At 43.9% G+C, this 19,671-nt stretch overlaps 1 protein-coding gene across 1 annotated transcript in view; it reads right to left on the minus strand.

Moving 5' to 3' along the window:
• step (cytohesin steppke) overlaps positions 1–16,843 on the minus strand; it is a gene marked incomplete at its 3' end in the record, with an annotated part of 586,727 nt that extends 569,884 nt beyond the window's left edge. The window contains 1 exon segment of the mRNA XM_070083666.1: positions 16,735–16,843. Within this exon segment, the coding sequence (XP_069939767.1) occupies positions 16,735–16,828 (94 nt within the window).
• Positions 16,844–19,671: the final 2,828 nt, after the last annotated feature.

Below are 19,671 nucleotides of genomic sequence, written 5' to 3' on the forward strand. Positions count from 1 at the left end.
AAGCACGTCAAGAAGTTAGAGAAAGTACAAAGGTTTGCAACAAGGCTAGTCCCAGAGCTCAAGGGAATGTCGTACGAGGAAAGGTTAAGGGAAATCGGACTGACGACACTGGAGGACAGAAGGGTCAGGGGAGACATGATAACGACATACAAGATACTGCGGGGAATAGACAAGGTGGACAGAGATAGGATGTTCCAGAGAGGGGACACAGGGACAAGGGGTCACAACTGGAAGCTGAAGACTCAGACGAGTCACAGGGACGTTAGGAAGTATTTCTTCAGTCATAGAGTTGTCAGCAAGTGGAATAGCCTAGCAAGTGAAGTAGTGGAGGCAGGAACCATACATAGTTTTAAGAAGAGGTATGACAAAGCTCAGGAAGCAGAGAGAGAGAGGACCCAGTAGCGATCAGTGAAGAGGCGGGGCCAGGAGCTGAGTCTCGACCCCTGCAACCACAATTAGGTGAGTACACAGACACACACACACACACACACACACACAGACACAGACACAGACACAGACACACACACACAGACACAGACACACACACACACACACACAGACACACACACACACACACACAGACACACACACACACACACAGACACACACATACATACATACATACATACATATATACATATATATATATATATATATATATATATATATATATATATATATATATATATATATATATATATATATATATATATATATATATATATATATATATATATATATACATGTATATGTCCTTTCTAAAATTTTCTCTTATACGTTTAAAGATATATTTTTTTCATTAATGTTGATGTAAAAATTTATAATTTTGCACCAAAAGGAACTTAGAAAACTTACCTAACCTTATTATAACAAGAACAATTTATTTTAGCCTAACCCAACTATATATATTTTAGATTTGTTTACAATAATTTAATACTAAACAAACACAGTGAAATATATTTTTTTCGTTAGGTTCAGAATGATTTTGGCGAAATTATTGCATACACAAATTTTCACTTGTCCTATATGGCAAGATGAGCGTTGCTATTTAAGCCAAGATCGCAAGTTCTGCCTATTCGTCACGACATATATGTCGTGCCGAATAGGTAAAAACTGGTAAATTAGCAAGACCTCCATTAAAATTAAGTCATTTCTAAAATTTTCTCTGATATATATAATGTAGTCTTGGTGAAGAACTTATATATCGTGGGAAGAACCGATGGAATCACATCAGTTACTGCAGAATGACTCATCTGATTGGCTTGAAACCTTCACCGATGGTGGGCTTTAATAAAAATAATTACAATAAAAAAATGAAGCGTTAAACCTACAAGGGTCAATAAGCTTGGCGTTTACCTTAAGCTGTGTGAATTTTAATTTGCCAATTTGATTAAACTGTTTTCAATATAATAAAAGAACGGCTTTCCTGATCCGCATCTTAACTGTATTTCTTTAAATTGATTTTTGTTCCAATGTGACTTTTTTTTTTTTACAAAACCAGTTTTATCAAGCTAGGTTTTCTTAAAAATAGTTAAATACTGTTTTTTATAGGAATATTCGGAATTTAAAAAAATGTAACTTTTTTTAATTTGACAAGGAGACACTTTCCTATTTTTCGGTAAATTTTCACTAATATTCATCGTTCTTACTCGCACATTTTTGTTTATAACTCCGAGACTGGCTTTAAATTTCCAACAGGACTGACTGTATGTAGGCGTAGGTGCCCCATGGATGATGGTACACGGTGGCACACGGTGTTACTCGGTGGTACATGATGGTATACGGTGGTACACGGTGGTACACGGTAGTACACGATGGTATACGTTGGTACACAGTGGTACATGGTGGTACTAGGTGGTACACGGTGGCACACGTTCGTACGCAGTGGTACACGGTGGTACTAGGTGGTACATGACGTTACACGGTATTACACAGTGGGACACGATGGTACACGGTATTACACAGTGGGACACGATGGTACACGGTAGTACACGTTGGTACACAGCGGTACACGGAGGCACACGATGGTACATGATGGTACACGGTGGTACACGATGGTACACAATGGTACACGGTTGTACACGATAGTACATAATGGTATACGGTGTTACACGTTGGTACACGGTGGTACACGATAGTACACGATGGTATACGGTGGTACACGATGCTACACAGTGGTACACGGTGGTACACGATGGTACACGGTGGTACACGATAGTACACGATGGTACACGGTGATACACGATGGTACACTGTGGTACACGGTGATACACGATGGTACACGATGGTACACGGTGATACGCGATGGTACACGGTGATACACGATGGTACACGGTGGTACACGATGGTACACAATGGTACACGATGGTACACGGTGATACACGGTGATACACGATGGTACACGATGGTACATGATGGTACACGGTGATACACAATGGTACACAGTGGTACACGGTGATACACGATGATACACGATGGGACACGATGGTACACGGTGGTACACGACGGTACACGGTGGTACACGATGGTACACGGTGGTACACAATGGCACACGGTGGTACACGGTGATAAACGATGGTACACGGTGATACACGATGGTACACGGTGATACACGATGGTACACGGTGATACACGATGGTACACGGTGATACACGATGGTACACGGTGATACACGATGGTACACTGTGGTACACGGTGATACACGATGGTACACGATGGTACACGGTGATACGCGATGGTACACGGTGATACACGATGGCACACGGTGGTACACGGGTCATTCACAAATTTTGTGATAACTGGAGTATTATGGTTGAGCTCTAAACCCGTAGGGATTATACCGCGCCTGTGTGAGGGGGGTTCTGATGGAAGGTATTTAGGCTTAATTCGGGGAACTGGAGCAGAGATCCGCTTCCCTAGATCAAGAGCCCCTCACCAGCGTCAAGGAACCTCCCTTGAGGGGTGTGATAACTGGATTATTATAATAAAAAAGAAGCGCTAAACCCACTAGGTTATGATAACTGGAGAATTATGATCAAAAGGAAGCGCTAAACCCGTTAGGGTATGATAACTGGAGAAAGTTTCGTGTGATGAACTTCAAAGTTTGAACAGTGTTGTTGTGGTTTCCACCAAGAAGGTCGCTACTCCAACACTCTTGATGCTATATTGATTCTTTTTAAGCTTGAAATGGCGCAGTATTATTATTATTACAACCAAAAAATAAGCGTTGCACCCACACGAGTCGACAGGGTATGGTATTATTGCATTATTCTGCCTTGATGCTGGTGAGGGGCTCTTGATTCAACAAACTAGACTTATCCTCCTCTTGATTGCAACAATTCTGAATGATGGACTGTGTGCAATAACTAGAGATTCAAGGATTTAAGGAAACCAGTTAGCCGGACTTGAGTCCTGGAGGTGGGGAGTAAAGTGTCTGTGTTCTGAAGGAGGGGTGGAGATGTGTTGTAGCTTTTGAACTTTAGTGTTGGCGCGCCTCTGGCAAGACAGTGTTGGAGTGAATGACGATGAGTGTTACTTTTTTCGGGTTACCCTTCCTCCGTGGCAAACGGCCGATGTCTTAAAAAATGCCTCTAATGGTCGGCTTTACACTTTTAATGCTGTTGTGTAAGTTTTAATATGCCATTTTTAAATTAAATTAGTTCACATAAAATAACTGGAGACTGTTTTATCAGAAATATATTATACTGTTTGATCTTACTGGGTTAGCCAAGTTTAAATTTACATAACGTTCATTTAATAAATCTTAATTACTTACATGCATACATACTTAAACCTTAATCGCCAGAAAATCTTTGAGATATTTAAAGAAAAGTTTCGATTTACTTTTACCTGTGTTGCTTCAAATTAATTTTTAGCTAGTGGCAAAATTGAAACACCGGTTTTCATGCGATAATTTTTGAGTGCCTCGTCTAATTGCCTTCACTTTTCAATGCTGATAAATTGATAATTCAAATTCCGACTGTCCTCAAAGTATTGTTACGTGTTTCCATTGCTGCAGCATCTTGCTCGAATCATTCTCCATGCTCGTCACTCACAGCAAATATGTTATCAGGAAAAAAATAACATGTAAATGGAGGAAATGCAGTTTGAGAGACTATGTAGTTCCCTAGCCGTTGTTACCTTTGCAGAAGTTGATCTACCAGTGTCTTTTAATCGACGTCTCTGTCTGTTGGTATAATCCACTGCAGATGTTTTTGAAGGAATGCCAAGCTCCCAACTCTATATCATTCACTACCATCTGAAAATCATTGTTAGCCATCTTGGCCTCACTCTGGGGAACTTATCTAACAGGTACCACATTAGAATGCTGGATAATCCTTGTTCATTGCCTTGAACAGGTGTTTAACCAGACAAAGCTTAAATTGCAACCATGGCAACAAAATATTTGAAGCACTGGCTACACTGAGTGTGCCTGGAATGACAGTCACGTGAGGGCCAAACTTTACGACTCCTCAGGGTCTAAGCATTAAATCTAAGACTCCGCCGTGATTTCAACGGGGGGAAACAATACAAAAAATGCATTCTGACATCGCGCATATTAAGGTTGTGGTATATTACAGTTACTCTGAAAATACAAAAAAATACATGATACACAACAATAGGGATGTTTCATAATTTGCACACCTTAAAAAATCATAACTGTTGTGGGTCACAGTACTATTTTTAAGCGCAGGAGTTAGAAGAGTTGCCGATTTCTGCAGGTGCAAAATTTATGTCAAAGTTGGTGCATTAGTTCCTAAAAAAAAAGTAGTCTGCACTGAAGACTGGACTGACAGCAAAGAAGTCAATTACAGTGTCAGGGCGTTGTACCTGTATAAAGTGAATTTCGCATGCTCTATGACAGAACGGTCTATTAAGATACGGTGAACTGATAGCTCAGCCTAGCAGTGTTCTCAGCAAGGTCCTGGGCATCTCTCCACATGGTACTGTTTACTGATGTGCGAGTCTTCAGTATGATTGGAAAGAGGACGGTCAGAAACCTAGTTGCGGCTTGTTGGAAAATAATTTGTGCTCTAAATCGGCTCAAGGACGATGACAATGTGATTATCCCAACTGGAAAAAAATGATAGGTTTGATAACTAGAACTTCAAAAATAAGAGACCCCAAGCCAGGTCACTCGTTCTATGCTGGAATATTGCTGTGTACTAGGCACGTGAAACTGATGAGTTGGAAAATGTAGAGAGAGCCTTCAGTCGATCAACCTTGGTTGACGGTCTGATTACATTATCTTCATTTCACTACTATATCTGCTGTTTCTGTATCTGACTGAAGAAGCCTACTTTGTAGGCGAAACGTTTCAACAATAAAGATACCAACTGTTGCACATGTGTCTTAATCATCAACTTTCGTCATTTTACACCATTTTCAACATCAAAGTGAATATGGTAACACCCATGAGGCTAGGAGTCAACTATGAGAGACGAGTGCAGGTCATATGGTGAGGCCCAGGGCCGGGTGTAACTGGACCCCTGCAGGCATGACACAAGGCTCCCTCACCTTCCCTTCTTTCCTCTACAATAAGAAATACCAATGAAAAACTTATTACCTGTACACTCGACCATTTTCCTTTCATTCTTCCATGTTCTTTTTGAAGTCTTTATACATCCATTTTTGGGGGGTAAATTATTGATGGCCCTATTCTTTGTGGGCCTTTCTATCCCATTTTAAATTTTCTTAAACGGTTTAGGCATTATTTTCGCTAATGCAAGCCTCGCTTCTTAAAATTTCATCATGAGATATTCCCCATTTTTCAATGATATCCATGATCATTTAAAAAGATTATTTTTCCAAATCTTTCCTATTTGTGGATTTTTTTATATAATTTCCTAAATGTAGAACAAAATGAATAATATAATAATTGCGTATTAAAATGTGATGCTATCTGGACTCTTTGAGAAATTTTAAGTAAAGTGGGAAGTACTGTTAATAATCGGACGTTCTCGGAGGCCTAATAGGGTGTATTGGCTTCAATTCGTAATTTAGGAACTGCCGACAAGTTCCTCCTGAAGAATTAGGACAGGAAAATTCCGGGACCGCAAGAATTGCGTGTGGAGGACGAAAATAGAGGACTTAATGAATCCTTCCCAACACACTTAAGATAAGTGCCTACCCATAATGTACAGTAGTTTTTGCATTAGCCATCGTAAATTCTATCTGCCAGGGGTTAGGTTAGGGTGTGTTCCATCAGCATTGTCTTCCAGTAATAAAATGGTAAGTGCTAATACCACTTATATTTGTTGATCTCGGTAAGCTTAATTCATACAGACCACAAAACTTCAGTGTACCAGAGTAGCTGGTTTTAATTTTATAATCATTAATTTAATGTCAGGTCTAGCTTTTTGTGAAAGTGAAGAGGAAGTGGGCATTCGAAGGAGATGCAGTTCAGTGACCTACTGTGACTTAAGTCCCACTTACCTCGCCCAAATTACTTGCGTGTAATAATTCAGGTACTGTCCTGTAAACCTCCTGCAATAATTTTCAAAACCATTTTTATGTTATGTTTACTAATAACGTTTTATTTATCAAGCCTCACACCTCATGCGAGTACCCAGTTATTAACACTTCCTGTTATCCTATGGTTCACTCGTTATCTTCACTAAGGTTTCTCTCGTGTTATCCTCGCTAAGGTTTCTCTTCTGTTATCTTCACTAAGGTTTCTCTCGTGTTATCCTCGCTAAAGTTTCTCTTCTGTTATCTTCACTAAGGTTTCTCTCGTGTTATCCTCGCTAAGGTTTCTCTTCTGTTATCTTCACTAAGGTTTCTCTCGTGTTATCCTCGCTAAGGTTTCTCTTCTGTTATCTTCACTAAGGTTTCTCTCGTGTTATCGTCACTAGGTTTTCTCTCCTGATATCCTCTGCCTGCCTATTCAGGCCTCACTCACCCTTCACACACATTTTACACATCTGGCGACACTCTCTCCCACGTGTGTGGTTCCCGCTCCACTGCAACATTCTACAAGTTTACCCCCCCCCATTCAACCCTGCCGGTACCCAGCTCTCCAAAGCTCCATTCAACGCTCCATTCCATACCCCCACTTTTGCTTCCCTGCCTCCCACCCTTCATGCCCTCCCTCTTCCCTTCCTTCGTGCCCCATCTTCCCTTCCTTCGTAACCCCCTCTTCCCTTCCTTCGTGCCCCCATCTTTACTTCCTTCGTGTCCTATCCTCCCCTCCCTGACTACCATCTTATTTTCCCACGGTTTTCTCAGCTCAGACAATGACCCACCATATAAACTAGTTCAGATATATCAAAATAGTTACTTTGTATTTTCACCTATGGCATCACTTGATGTGAACCGCAAATATGTGTGTGTGTGTGTGTGTGTGTACGTGCGCGCTCACCTATTTCTGGTTGCAGGGGTCAAGTAATAGCTCCTGGCCCCGCCTCGCCAGCAGCTTCATCAGTCAAATACAGAGAAAAAACTGCTGAAGATTAGGAAATCAGTACCTCAGTCTGGAGAGGTGTCGTTCAGTCCATCAATGTTGACAGAGGTCAAGACTGTTGACTGAACACATCATCTCCAGACTGAGGGACTAATTACTTTACTGTCTTCCACAGATGTTTTTTTCTGCACTGGACTGATGAAGCCATTGTCTGGTGAAACATTTCCACAATAAGGATACCTGAGTGTTGCTCAGTACTGAAAATGTCTGAGTGTTGTGTTGAGCTGTGCTGGATGACAGCCACGACTGACAGTGTCTGCTGCCATTACATACCAGTCCTTCTCTCATCCTCCCCCTCAAGGGTGTTTCCTTGATGCCGCTAGGGAGCCTCTTGATCTAAGGAATTGGACCTGCCTTCCCCTTCCTTAGATCGAACCTGAATGCCTGCCGTTCGTTCTTTCCAAATGCTATATGACCCCTACGGATTTAACGCACCCACACAATAATAATATTAATGAGTTTTCAAAAGAGATGCCTTGATGTCGTTAAAGGGCTCTTTATTCGAGGAACTGGAGCTACCATTTCCTTCCTAGGATCAAACTTAATTACCCCTCATTCCACAGGCGCTTCACCGTGATGATGATGATAAATAATAATAATAATAATAATAATAATAATAATAATAATATTAATAAAAAAAGTGCTTTATAAGGGGACAAGAGTGTAAAACTTATAGGTAACTAAGTCTAGTGAGGTACAGAGTGTAGATTATAAGTGTACCACAAGCTCAAACTCATGTTCACTTGAGGCCTGAATCAACCTTCATGTGCATCTCCCGTCCCTTACCACCTGGTCCAGCAGTACCGTTCTTTCTCACCTGGTCCAGCAGTACCGTTCTTTCTCACCTGGTCCAGCAGTACCGTTCTTTCTCACCTGGTCCAGCAGTACCGTTCTTACTCACCTGGTCCAGCAGTACCGTTCTTTCTCACATGGTCCAGCAGTACCGTTCTTTCTCACCTGGTCCAGCAGTACCGTTCTTTCTCACCTGGTCCAGCAGTACCGTTCTTTCTCACCTGGTCCAGCAGTACCGTTCTTTCTCACCTGGTCCAGCAGTACCGTTCTTTCTCACCTGGTCCAGCAGTACCGTTCTTTCTCACATGGTCCAGCAGTACCGTTCTTTCTCACATGGTCCAGCAGTACCGTTCTTTCCCACCTGGTCCAGCAGTACCGTTCTTTCTCACATGGTCCAGCAGTACCGTTCTTTCTCACATGGTCCAGCAGTACCGTTCTTTCTCACCTGGTCCAGCAGTACCGTTCTTTCTCACCTGGTCCAGCAGTACCGTTCTTTCTCACATGGTCCAGCAGTACCGTTCTTTCTCACCTGGTCCAGCAGTACCGTTCTTTCTCACATGGTCCAGCAGTACCGTTCTTTCTCACATGGTCCAGCAGTACTGTTCTTTCTCACCTGGTCTAGCAGTACCGTTCTTTCTCACCTGGTCCAGCAGTACCGTTCTTTCTCACCTGGTACAGCAGTACCGTTCTTTCTCACCTGGTCCAGCAGTACCGTTCTCTCACCTGGTCCAGCAGTACCGTTCTGTCTCACCTGGTCCAGCAGTACCGTTCTTTCTCACCTGGTCCAGCAGTACCGCTCTTTCTCACTCGGTCCAGCAGTATCGTTCTTTCTCACTTGGTCTAGAAGTACCGTTCTTTCTCAACTGGTCCAGCAGTACCGTTCTTCTCACCTGATCCAGCAGTACCGTTCTTTCTCACCTGGTCCAGCACTATCGTTCTTTCTCACCTGGTCCAACAGTACCGTTTTTTCCCACCTGGTCCAGCAGTATCGTTCTTTCTCACCTGGTCCAGCAGTACCGTTCTTTCTCACATGGTCCAGCAGTACAGTACTTTCTCACCTGGTCCAGCAGTACCGTTCTTTCTCACATGGTCCAGCAGTACCGTTCTTTCTCACCTGGTCCAGCAGTACCGTTCTTTCTCACCTGGTCCAGCAGTACCGTTCTTTCTCACCTGGTCCATCAGTACCGTTCTTTCTCACATGGTTCAGCAGTACGGTACTTTCTCACCTGGTCCAGCAGTACCGTTCTTTCTCACCTGGTCCAGCAGTACCGTTCTTTCTCACCTGGTCCAGCAGTACCGTTCTTTCTCACATGGTTCAGCAGTACGGTACTTTCTCACCTTGTCCAGCAGTATCGTTCTTTCTCACCTGGTCCAGCAGTACCGTTCTTTCTCACCTGGTCCAGAAGTACCGTTCTCTCTCACCTGGTCCAGCAGTACCGTTCCTTCTCACCTGGTCCATCAGTACCGTTCTTTCTCATATGGTTCAGCAGTACGGTACTTTCTCACCTGGTCCAGCAGTACCGTTCTTTCTCACCTGGTCCAGCAGTATCGTTCTTTCTCACCTGGTCCAGCAGTACCGTTCTTTCTCACCTGGTCCAGAAGTACCGTTCTTTCTCACCAGGTCCAGCAGTACCGTTTTCTCACCTGGTCCAGGAGTATCGTTCTTTCTCACCTGGTCCAGCAGTATCGTTCTTTCTCACCTGGTCCAGCAGTACCGTTCTTTCTCACCTGGTCCAGAAGTACCGTTCTTTCTCACATGGTCCAGCAGTATCGTTCTTTCTCACCTGGTCCAGCAGTATCGTTCTTTCTTTCCTGGTCCAGCAGTACTGTTCTTTTTCACCTGGTCCAGCAGTACCGTTCTTTATCACCTGGTCCAGCAGTATCGTTCTTTCTCACCTGGTCCAGCAGTACCGTTCTTTCTCAACTGGTCCAGCAGTACCGTTCTTTCTCACCTGGTCCAGCAGTATCGTTCTTTCTCATCTGGTCCAGCAGAACCGTTCTTTCTCACCTGGTCCAGCAGTATCGTTCTTTCTCACCTGGTCCAGCAGTACCGTTCTTTCTCACCTGGTCCAGCAGTACCGTTCTTTCTTACCTGGTCCAGCAGTATCGTTCTTTCTTACCTGGTCCAGCAGTACCGTTCTTTCTCACCTGGTCCAGCAGTATTGTTCATTCTTACCTGGTCCAGCGGTACTATTCTTTCTCACCTGGTCCAGCAGTACCTTTCTTTCTCACCTGGTCCAGCAGTACCGTTCTTTCTTACCTGGTCCAGCAGTATCGTTCTTTCTTGCCTGGTCCAGCAGTACCGTTCTTTCTCACCTGGTCCAGCAGTATTGTTCATTCTTACCTGGTCCAGCGGTACTATTCTTTCTCACCTGGTCCAGCAGTACCGTTCTTTCTTACCTAGTCCAAGAGTACCGTTCTTTCTCACCTGGTCCAGCAGTACCGTTCTTTCTCACCTGGTCCAGCAGTACCGTTCTTTCTCACCTGGTCCAAAAGTACCGTTCTTTCTCACCTGGTCCAATAGTATCGTTCTCTCTCACCTGGCAGAGCAGTACCGTTCTTTCTCACCTGGTCTAGCAGTACCGTTCTTTTTCACCTGGTCCAGCAGTACCGTTCTTTCTCACCTGGTCCAGCAGTATCGTTCTTTCTCACCTGGTCTAGCAGAACCGTTCTTTCTCACCTGGACCAGCAGCACCGTTCTTTCTCAACTCATCCAGCAGTACCGTTCTTTCTCACCTGGTCCAGCAGTATCGTTCTTTCTCACATGGTCCAGCAGTACCGTTCTTTCTCACCTGGCCCAGCAGTACCGTTCTTTCTAACCTGGTCCAGCAGTACCGTTCTTTCTCACCTGGTCCAGCAGTACCATTCTTTCTCACCTGGTCCAGCAGTATCATTCTTTCTCACCTGGTCCAGCAGTATCATTCTTTCTCACCTGGTCCAGCAGTACCATTCTTTCTCACCTGGTCCAGCAGTGCCATTTTTTCTCACCTGGTCCAGCAGTATCGTTATTTCTCACCTGTTCCAGCAGAATCTTTCTTTCTCACCTGGTCCAGCAGTACCGTTCTTTCTCATCTGGTCCAGCAGTACCATTCTTTCTCACCTGGTCCAGCAGTGCCATTTTTTCTCACCTGGTCCAGCAGTACCGTTCTTTCTCAACTGGTCCAGCAGTGCCGTTCCTTCTCACCTGGTCCATCAGTACCGTTCTTTCTCGCCTGGTCCGGCAGTATCGTTATTTCTCACCTGGTCAGGCAGTATCGTTCTTTCTCGCCTGGTCCAACAGTATCGTTCTCACTTGGTCCAGCAGTATCGTTCTTTCTCACCTGGTCCAGCAGTACCGTTCTTTCTCACCTGGTCCAGCAGTATCATTCTTTCTCACCTGGCCCGCCAGTACCGTTCTTTCTCACCTGGTCCAGCAGTATCGTTCTTTCTCACCTGGTCCAGCAGTATCGTTCTTTCTCACCTGGTCAGGCAGTACCGTTCTTTCTCATCTGGTCCATCAGTACCGTTCTTTCTCACCTGGTCCAGCAGTATCGTTCTTTCTCACCTGGTCCAGCAGTACCATTCTTTCTCACCTGGTCCAGCAGTACCGTTCTTTCTCACCTGGTCCAGCAGTATCGTTCTTTCTCACATGGTCCAGCAGTACCGTTCTTTCTCACCTGGTCCAGCAGTACCGTTCTTTCTCACCTGGTCCAGCAGTATCGTTCTTTCTCACCTGGTCCGGCAGTACCGTTCTTTCTCACCTGGTCCAGCAGTACCGTTCTTTTTCACCTGGTCCGGCAGTACCGTTCTTTCTCACCTGGTCCAGCAGTACCGTTCTTTCTCACCTGGTCCAGCAGTATCGTTCTTTCTCACCTGGTCCAGCAGTATCGTTCTTTCTCACCTGGTCCAGCAGTACCGTTCTTTCTCACCTGGTCCATCAGTACCGTTCTTTCTCACCTGGTCCAGCAGTACCGTTCTTTCTCACCTGGTCCAGCAGTACCGTTCTTTCTCACCTGGTCCAGCAGTACCATTCTTTCTCACCTGGTCCAGCAGTACCATTCTTTCTCACCTGGTCCAGCAGTATCGTTCTTTCTCACCTGGTCCAGCAGTACCGTTCTTTCTCACCTGGTCCATCAGTACCGTTCTTTCTCACCTGGTCCAGCAGTATCGTTCTTTCTCACCTAGTCCAGCAGTACCGTTCTTTCTCACCTGGTCCAGCAGTACCATTCTTTCTCACCTGGTCCAGCAGTACCATTCTTTCTCACCTGGTCCAGCAGTATCGTTCTTTCCCAACTTATGTTTCACATTCTTTCTTCTCTGGTGTGGTGTTCCTGGAGCTAGCTAGCTGGGCAGACAGACGTTTGGCTGGTGCTGCGTGACCAATGGGGTATTCAGAACAGCACAGCCGCAGCACGTGCCGTAACAGCCTTCTCTCCCTTTCCCTTCATTCTCCTTCCACCCTTTTACTCTCCTCCTTCCCTGTATTCTTCTCTCCTGTACTCTTTTCTTCGTTGAGTTGGGCCTGCATAGAATGGGCCGGCAGGCCTACAGCAGTGCTCCGCCTTTATGTTCTTATTTTCCTCCTCCCCTTTGTTCTTGTCTCCTCACATTCCACTCTAGATTCTGCTCTACTTAACTATTGCATTTAACAGAAGCGCTAAACCCGTAGGGGTCATACAGCACCTTGGGGAATGGGAGGCAATCAGGATCGATTCAAGAAAAATGAAAGCCTGGTCCCATACCTTACCTGGAGTTTACCTGGAGAGAGTTCCGGGGGTCAACGCCCCCGCGGCCCGGTCTGTGACCAGGCCTCCTTAGGTCAGTGTCCCAGGATGCGACCCACACCAGTCGACTAACACCCAGGTACCCATTTTACTGATGGGGAACATAGACAACAGGTGGAAAGAAACACGTCCAATGTTTCTACTCTGGCTGGGAATCGAACCCAGGCCCTCGCCGTGTGAAGCGAGAGCGTTAACCACCAGGCCACCAGAGCCACCTTGGATCAAAAGCCCCACACAGGAGTCAGAGGGACACACACACACACACACACACACATATATATATATATATATATATATATATATATATATATATATATATATATATATATATATATATATATATATATATGTATGCAAAACAACCACTGTGAAAGAATAGTGAAATTCCAAGCGCTTTCGTGACTTATTTCTTAATATTCTTTATCTTGTGGAAAAAAGGTTCGAATCCTTCCCTCGTTGGGAAAAGAGTGTAACTAAAATTCCTGGCGGAAGAGGCTAGTAACCACTGTGACAAGATTAATAACTTTAAGGAAGAAAGATCAGTTCTGAAGTTGGTTTGTGAGAACGTGCATGGATGTAGTACTAATATTCAGACAGTTATTGTTAATGTTATGAATGAAAGGCAGCTGGATGTGCTGGCACCGAGTGAGACAAGGTGCTACGAGAGTCTGAAGGGAGAGGAATAAATGGAATTAAGTGAGGGGCATCTGAGAGAACGAGAAGTAAAGGGTAGAGGTAATATTACAGAAAATATTGTGGAAAGACTGGTAGGGGTATAAATGCTTAAGTTCTTCAACACACCAGTAGGTTCTACAAGATCACCCAATATAACATCAAAGTGAATGTAAACACACACTACTACTACTACCACCACCACCACTACACACACTACTACTGCTACCACCACTACACACACTACTACTGCTACCACCACTACACACACTACTACTGCTACCACCACTACACACACTACTACTGCTACCACCACTACACACACTACTACTGCTACCACCACTACACACACTACTACTGCTACCACCACTACACACACTACTACTGCTACCACCACTACACACACTACTACTACTACTACTACTACCAACACCACCACTACACACACTACTACTACTACCACCACTACACACACTACTACTACTACTACTACCACCACCACTACACACACTACTACTGCTACTACCACCACCACTACAAACACTACTACTACTACTACCACCACCACCACTACACACACTACCACCACTACACACACTACTACTACTACTACTACTACTACTACTACCACCACCACCACTACACACACTACCACCACTACACACACTACTACTACTACTACCACCACTACACACACTACTACTGCTACCACAACTACACACACTACCACCACTACACACACTACCACCACTACACACACTACTACTACTACCACCACTACACACACTGCTACTGCTACCACCACTACACACACTACTACTACTACTACCACCACTACACACACTACTACTGCTACCACAACTACACACACTACCACCACTACACACACTACTACTACTACCACCACTACACACACTGCTACTGCTACCACCACTACACACACTACCACCACTACACACACTACCACCACTACACATACTCCCACCAATACACACACTACTACTACCACCACCACTACACACACTACTACTGCTACCACCACTATACACACTACCACCACTACACACACTACCACCACTACACACACTACTACTGCTACAACCACTACACACACTACTACTGCTACCACCACTACACACACTACTACTACTGCTACCACCACTACACACACTACCACCACTACACACACTACTACTACTACCATCACTACACACACACTGCTACTGCTACCACCATTACACACACTACTACTACTACCACCACTACACACACTACTACTGCTACTACTACTACCACCACTACACACACTACTACTACTGCTACCACCACTACACACACTACTACTACTACCACCACTACACACACTACTACTGCTACCACCACTATACACACTACCACCACTACACACACTACTACTACTACTACCACCACACACACACTACTACTGCGACCACCACTACACACACTACCACCACTACACACACTATTACTACTACCATCACTACACACACTACTACTACTACTACCACCACCACCACCACTACACACAATACCACCATCACTACACTACAACACACACCACACTCAACAGGCCAAGTGCCTATCGACAAGTGTCTCTTACAACTAGTAACTACATGTAATTTAAAATTTCAAGCCTCAATTGACCTATAAAGATGAATAGCCGCGATCACAACGGCTGTAGTGTAGTTATCACTCCAGTTACAGAGTACCTGTGTAAATTAGGCTGTTCATCTCAACAGCTCAATCTACTGTGATCACTTCTCGGCACAGGACATTAACACACCACGACTCTTCTACCATCATCCTCCAAACTATATAACGTATGAAATATATATCTACCCAACACCAAAATGATATTTTATATACAGAAAAAGAATTACACAAGTAGCCTCTTTTGTAGCCACAGACAAGGCCGAGTATCTAGGAGTAAGAGAGGCACACCGAACACACAGGAGGAACACACAGCTGGCGACCTGACGGAAGGTATTCAGGTATCTCAACAAAAGAGTCTTTCAGGGCGCTGTATATGACGTATGTCAGGACGATCATAAAGAACACAGCACCAGCATGGAACCCTTACATGAATAAATATATTCGAAAACTAGAGTAAATGTAGACATTCACTACTAGATTAGCCTTGTAGCTAAGAGGCAAGAAATACAAAGAACGATTTAAAAGTATATAACACCAGAAAGTAAGAGAGAACTAGAGGATGGCATATTTACAACGTACGAGAATACTAAGAGGGCTGGAAAGGGACAGACTAAAACAAAAGGGAGAGATGAGACTCGAAGGATGGGGTTCAGATATGCAGGAATAGATGCATGCTCATAAAACTCAAATAACTCAGAGACGTTAGCAAATACTTTATCTGTTTGAAGGTGGCTATGAAGTAGAGTGATCTGAATGAGAAAGTGATGTACTGTTGTCGTATGGGGGTTCGGTGGTAGATTTGGAGAATGAATACACTCGAAGGATGTCTTGGTAGCGTATATTAAGATGATAAGGGAGAGCGCCCAGACCTGACCTGTCTCTACTGCTAACCTGTCTTGAACTGAGAAGCCCAGTGCCTTGAGGGCATTCAAAGAGCTCATACGTCATGCTGGGTCAGCATCAGTCAGTCACATAAGGGTCAGTGAATTTACGTAAGACAGTGAATCAGTAACGGTTACTGGTAAGATAAATACTACTACTGACACTAGATTTTATACACAGCTTCAAGAGTAGGTATGTTGTCTCATGATGGCCTATGATACATTAAGAAAAATTAACAGATATTAAGTTGAATGAATGTGTATAAGAAATTAAAGGGCAAGAGAGAGAGAGAGAGAGAGAGAGAGAGAGAGAGAGAGAGAGAGAGAGAGAGAGAGAGAGAGAGAGAGAGAGAGAGAGAGAGAGAGAGAGAAAAGACAGAAAGACAGAGAGAGAGAGAGAAAGAGAGAGAGAGACAGAGATGGAGATAGAGACAGACACAGAGAAATAATATACATACTGAAAACAATTACAGTCACATTCATGACTTACCGTCACACCTGTCCAGAAATTCTGCATCTTTTACCTGAAAATACAAGAGAGAATGATTAATTGAACTGATCAATAATGATGAACACTCCACCATCCCCAAGCTGTCTTCCCCTTTACCAAGTAATCAGAGAGAGAGAGAGAGAGAGAGAGAGAGAGAGAGAGAGAGAGAGAGAGAGAGAGAGAGAGAGAGTGGCACCAGTCACTGGATGAATCCAAAGTCAGCTGTGTGGTCGCACTGGACATTGCTGGCGCTTTCGACCGGGTGTGGCACCAGGGCCTCTTAGCAAAACTTCAAGCACTGGGAATTGCAGGCTCTGCGCTATGTCTCCTCAGTGACTACCTTCATGGTAGATCTCTAAGGGTAGTTCTCAATGGAACGGAATCAGCAAGACATCCTATTGGAGCAAGTGTTCCACAAGGAAGCGTGCTGGGTCCATTGTTATGGAATGTCTACTTCAACGACCTTCTTCATCTCATCCCAGAATCACATGCATATGCAGACGACTGTACACTGACATTCACTTATCCAAGAGAAGAAATGCCAGCTGCTCTAAGCTACATCAATCACCAGCTGAGAGCTGTATCAGCTTGGGGAAATAGATGGCAAGTAACATTTGCACCTGAGAAAACGCAAATGATGATCGTCTCTAGGCACCATGATGGTAATGCTGGTGCAGTAGTAAAGATGAATGGGAGGATGTTGGCACCTGGAGAAGAAGTTGATATCCTTGGGGTGAAATTTGACTCCAAACTAACCACGAAGAACCATGTTGTAAATCTTGCAAACAAGGCAGCCAGGAAGCTTACAGCACTTCGCCGTATCTCCCATCTGCTTGACAGTAGGGGTTGCAAGATCCTGTACGAGGCACAAGTACGCTCGCACCTTGAGTATGCTCCACTTTCTTGGTTTGCCTGCCCCCCCCCTCTCATCTGCGACTGCTTGACAGAGTAGAGAACAGAGCAAGACGTCTCATCTCTCGCCTGGACCCATCCTGGATAGATCTGTCATTTCAGCAGAGCCTTCAACATAGGAGGGATGTGGGTGGCCTTACTGTTATGTACAAGGCCAATATTGTCAAAATACCACACTTGGATCCACTTCGAGGACAGCGTGAAACAAGCTTTTATGCCACAAGACGGGCAGAAAGCAGCAACTTCACTCTGGCTGTACCCTTCTCCAGAACATCACTCCATCTGAGATCATACATACCCAGGATGACTAGAGTATGGAACACATTCGTACAGCATAATGATATCAACGAAATAAAGTCAGACACATGTGCAACTCTTGGGTATCTTTATTGAGGAAACGTTTCGCCACACAGTGGCTTCATCAGTCCATACATAGGAGAAACTTGAAGAACAGGAGGAGAATGAGGTAATCAGTCCCTCAACCTTGAGTCGATGTGTTCAGTCCATCAATCTTGAGTAGAATACGGCAGATGAGCGGAGAAGCAGCTTATAAACCGTATGGCAGGAGAGGTGTAGCAGTCATAGGTAGTGTCACATTTGTTCAATGTGGAAGTAGGTTGTGCCCAAGAATTAGGCAAGCGAAGATCTTAATACTTAGGAATTCTTCGCTTGCCTAATTCTTGGGCACAACCTACTTCCACATTGAACAAATGTGACACTACCTATGACTGCTACACCTCTCCTGCTATACGGTTTATAAGCTGCTTCTCCGCTCATCTGCCGTATTCTACTCAAGATTGATGGACTGAACACATCGACTCAAGGTTGAGGGACTGATTACCTCATTCTCCTCCTGTTCTTCAAGTTTCTCCTATGTATGGACTGATGAAGCCACTGTGTGGCGAAACGTTTCCTCAATAAAGATACCCAAGAGTTGCACATGTGTCTAATTTATCAACATGTCGGTTCTCTGAACCATTCATCTACGAAATAAAGTCAGTTGATCAAATGAAAATGCTGGCCCACAGATGGCTCCAACTTCATCCTGTTTCCTACTTGTATGTCTCATAACAATAAAAATGCTTTCAAATGAGCGGATGTAGGTAACAGCTCTTAGCTTGTCAATAAAGTTAGGAATCCTTAACCTGTAAATAGCTGTCAATAAAGCTAGGGATCCTTAACCTTGTCAAACCCTGTGTAAAAAAAAAGAAAAAAAAAAAAGAGAAAGACAGAGAGAGAGAGAGAGAGAGAGAGAGAGGGAGAGAGAGAGAGAGAGAGAGAGAGAGAGAGAGAGAGAGAGAGAGAGAGAGAGAGAGAGAGAGAGAGAGAGAGAGAGAGAGAGAGAGAGAGAGAGAGAGAGAGAGAGAGAGAGGGGGGGAGAGTGATTCGAAAAAAATGAAGATAAATTCTCAAGAAGAAATTAGGCAAGAATATATAACTAAAACAGGAACGACAAATAACACTTACTGTTTATTTCTCGACAAACGCCTGACATTCTTCGAATAAAAATTCTTAGAAAAGGAAATGAATGTGACCTGAAACTGTCGAAAACACTATATTAATAAAAACGAAAAGGCATTTCCTGATATTTCGTTATCAGCTTTGATATTGCGTTGTTGGTATAATATATGAGGTAAAAGCAGTGTTAATATCAAGGAGGGTCGAATACATCAAGATACCTGTGAAGGAAGTCGCGGCTGCTATCTGAGGCACTAGGTGGCATCACCTTTATCTTCCTCTCTCTCACTCTCACACACACACACACACACACACACATATACACAATAAAATATAAATACAAATGCAAAACTAAAAACTAGGACAATCAAAGCACAAATATTATCACACCAAATTTAAAAGGAAATAGTAGAGAGAAAATAAAGAATAAATTAATTATTATTGTCATTAAGCAGTGTTATTAGTCCGTCTTGCCTACACTGATGGTTATAATGATCCACGACTGATACAAACGTCATCTCAATGTTCGTAATTTAACACTCAACCGTACAGGAAGAATAATTTATA

Source organism: Cherax quadricarinatus, chromosome 10 (genome assembly GCF_038502225.1).
Source record: "Cherax quadricarinatus isolate ZL_2023a chromosome 10, ASM3850222v1, whole genome shotgun sequence".
Taxonomy (NCBI): Eukaryota; Metazoa; Arthropoda; class Malacostraca; order Decapoda; family Parastacidae; genus Cherax; species Cherax quadricarinatus.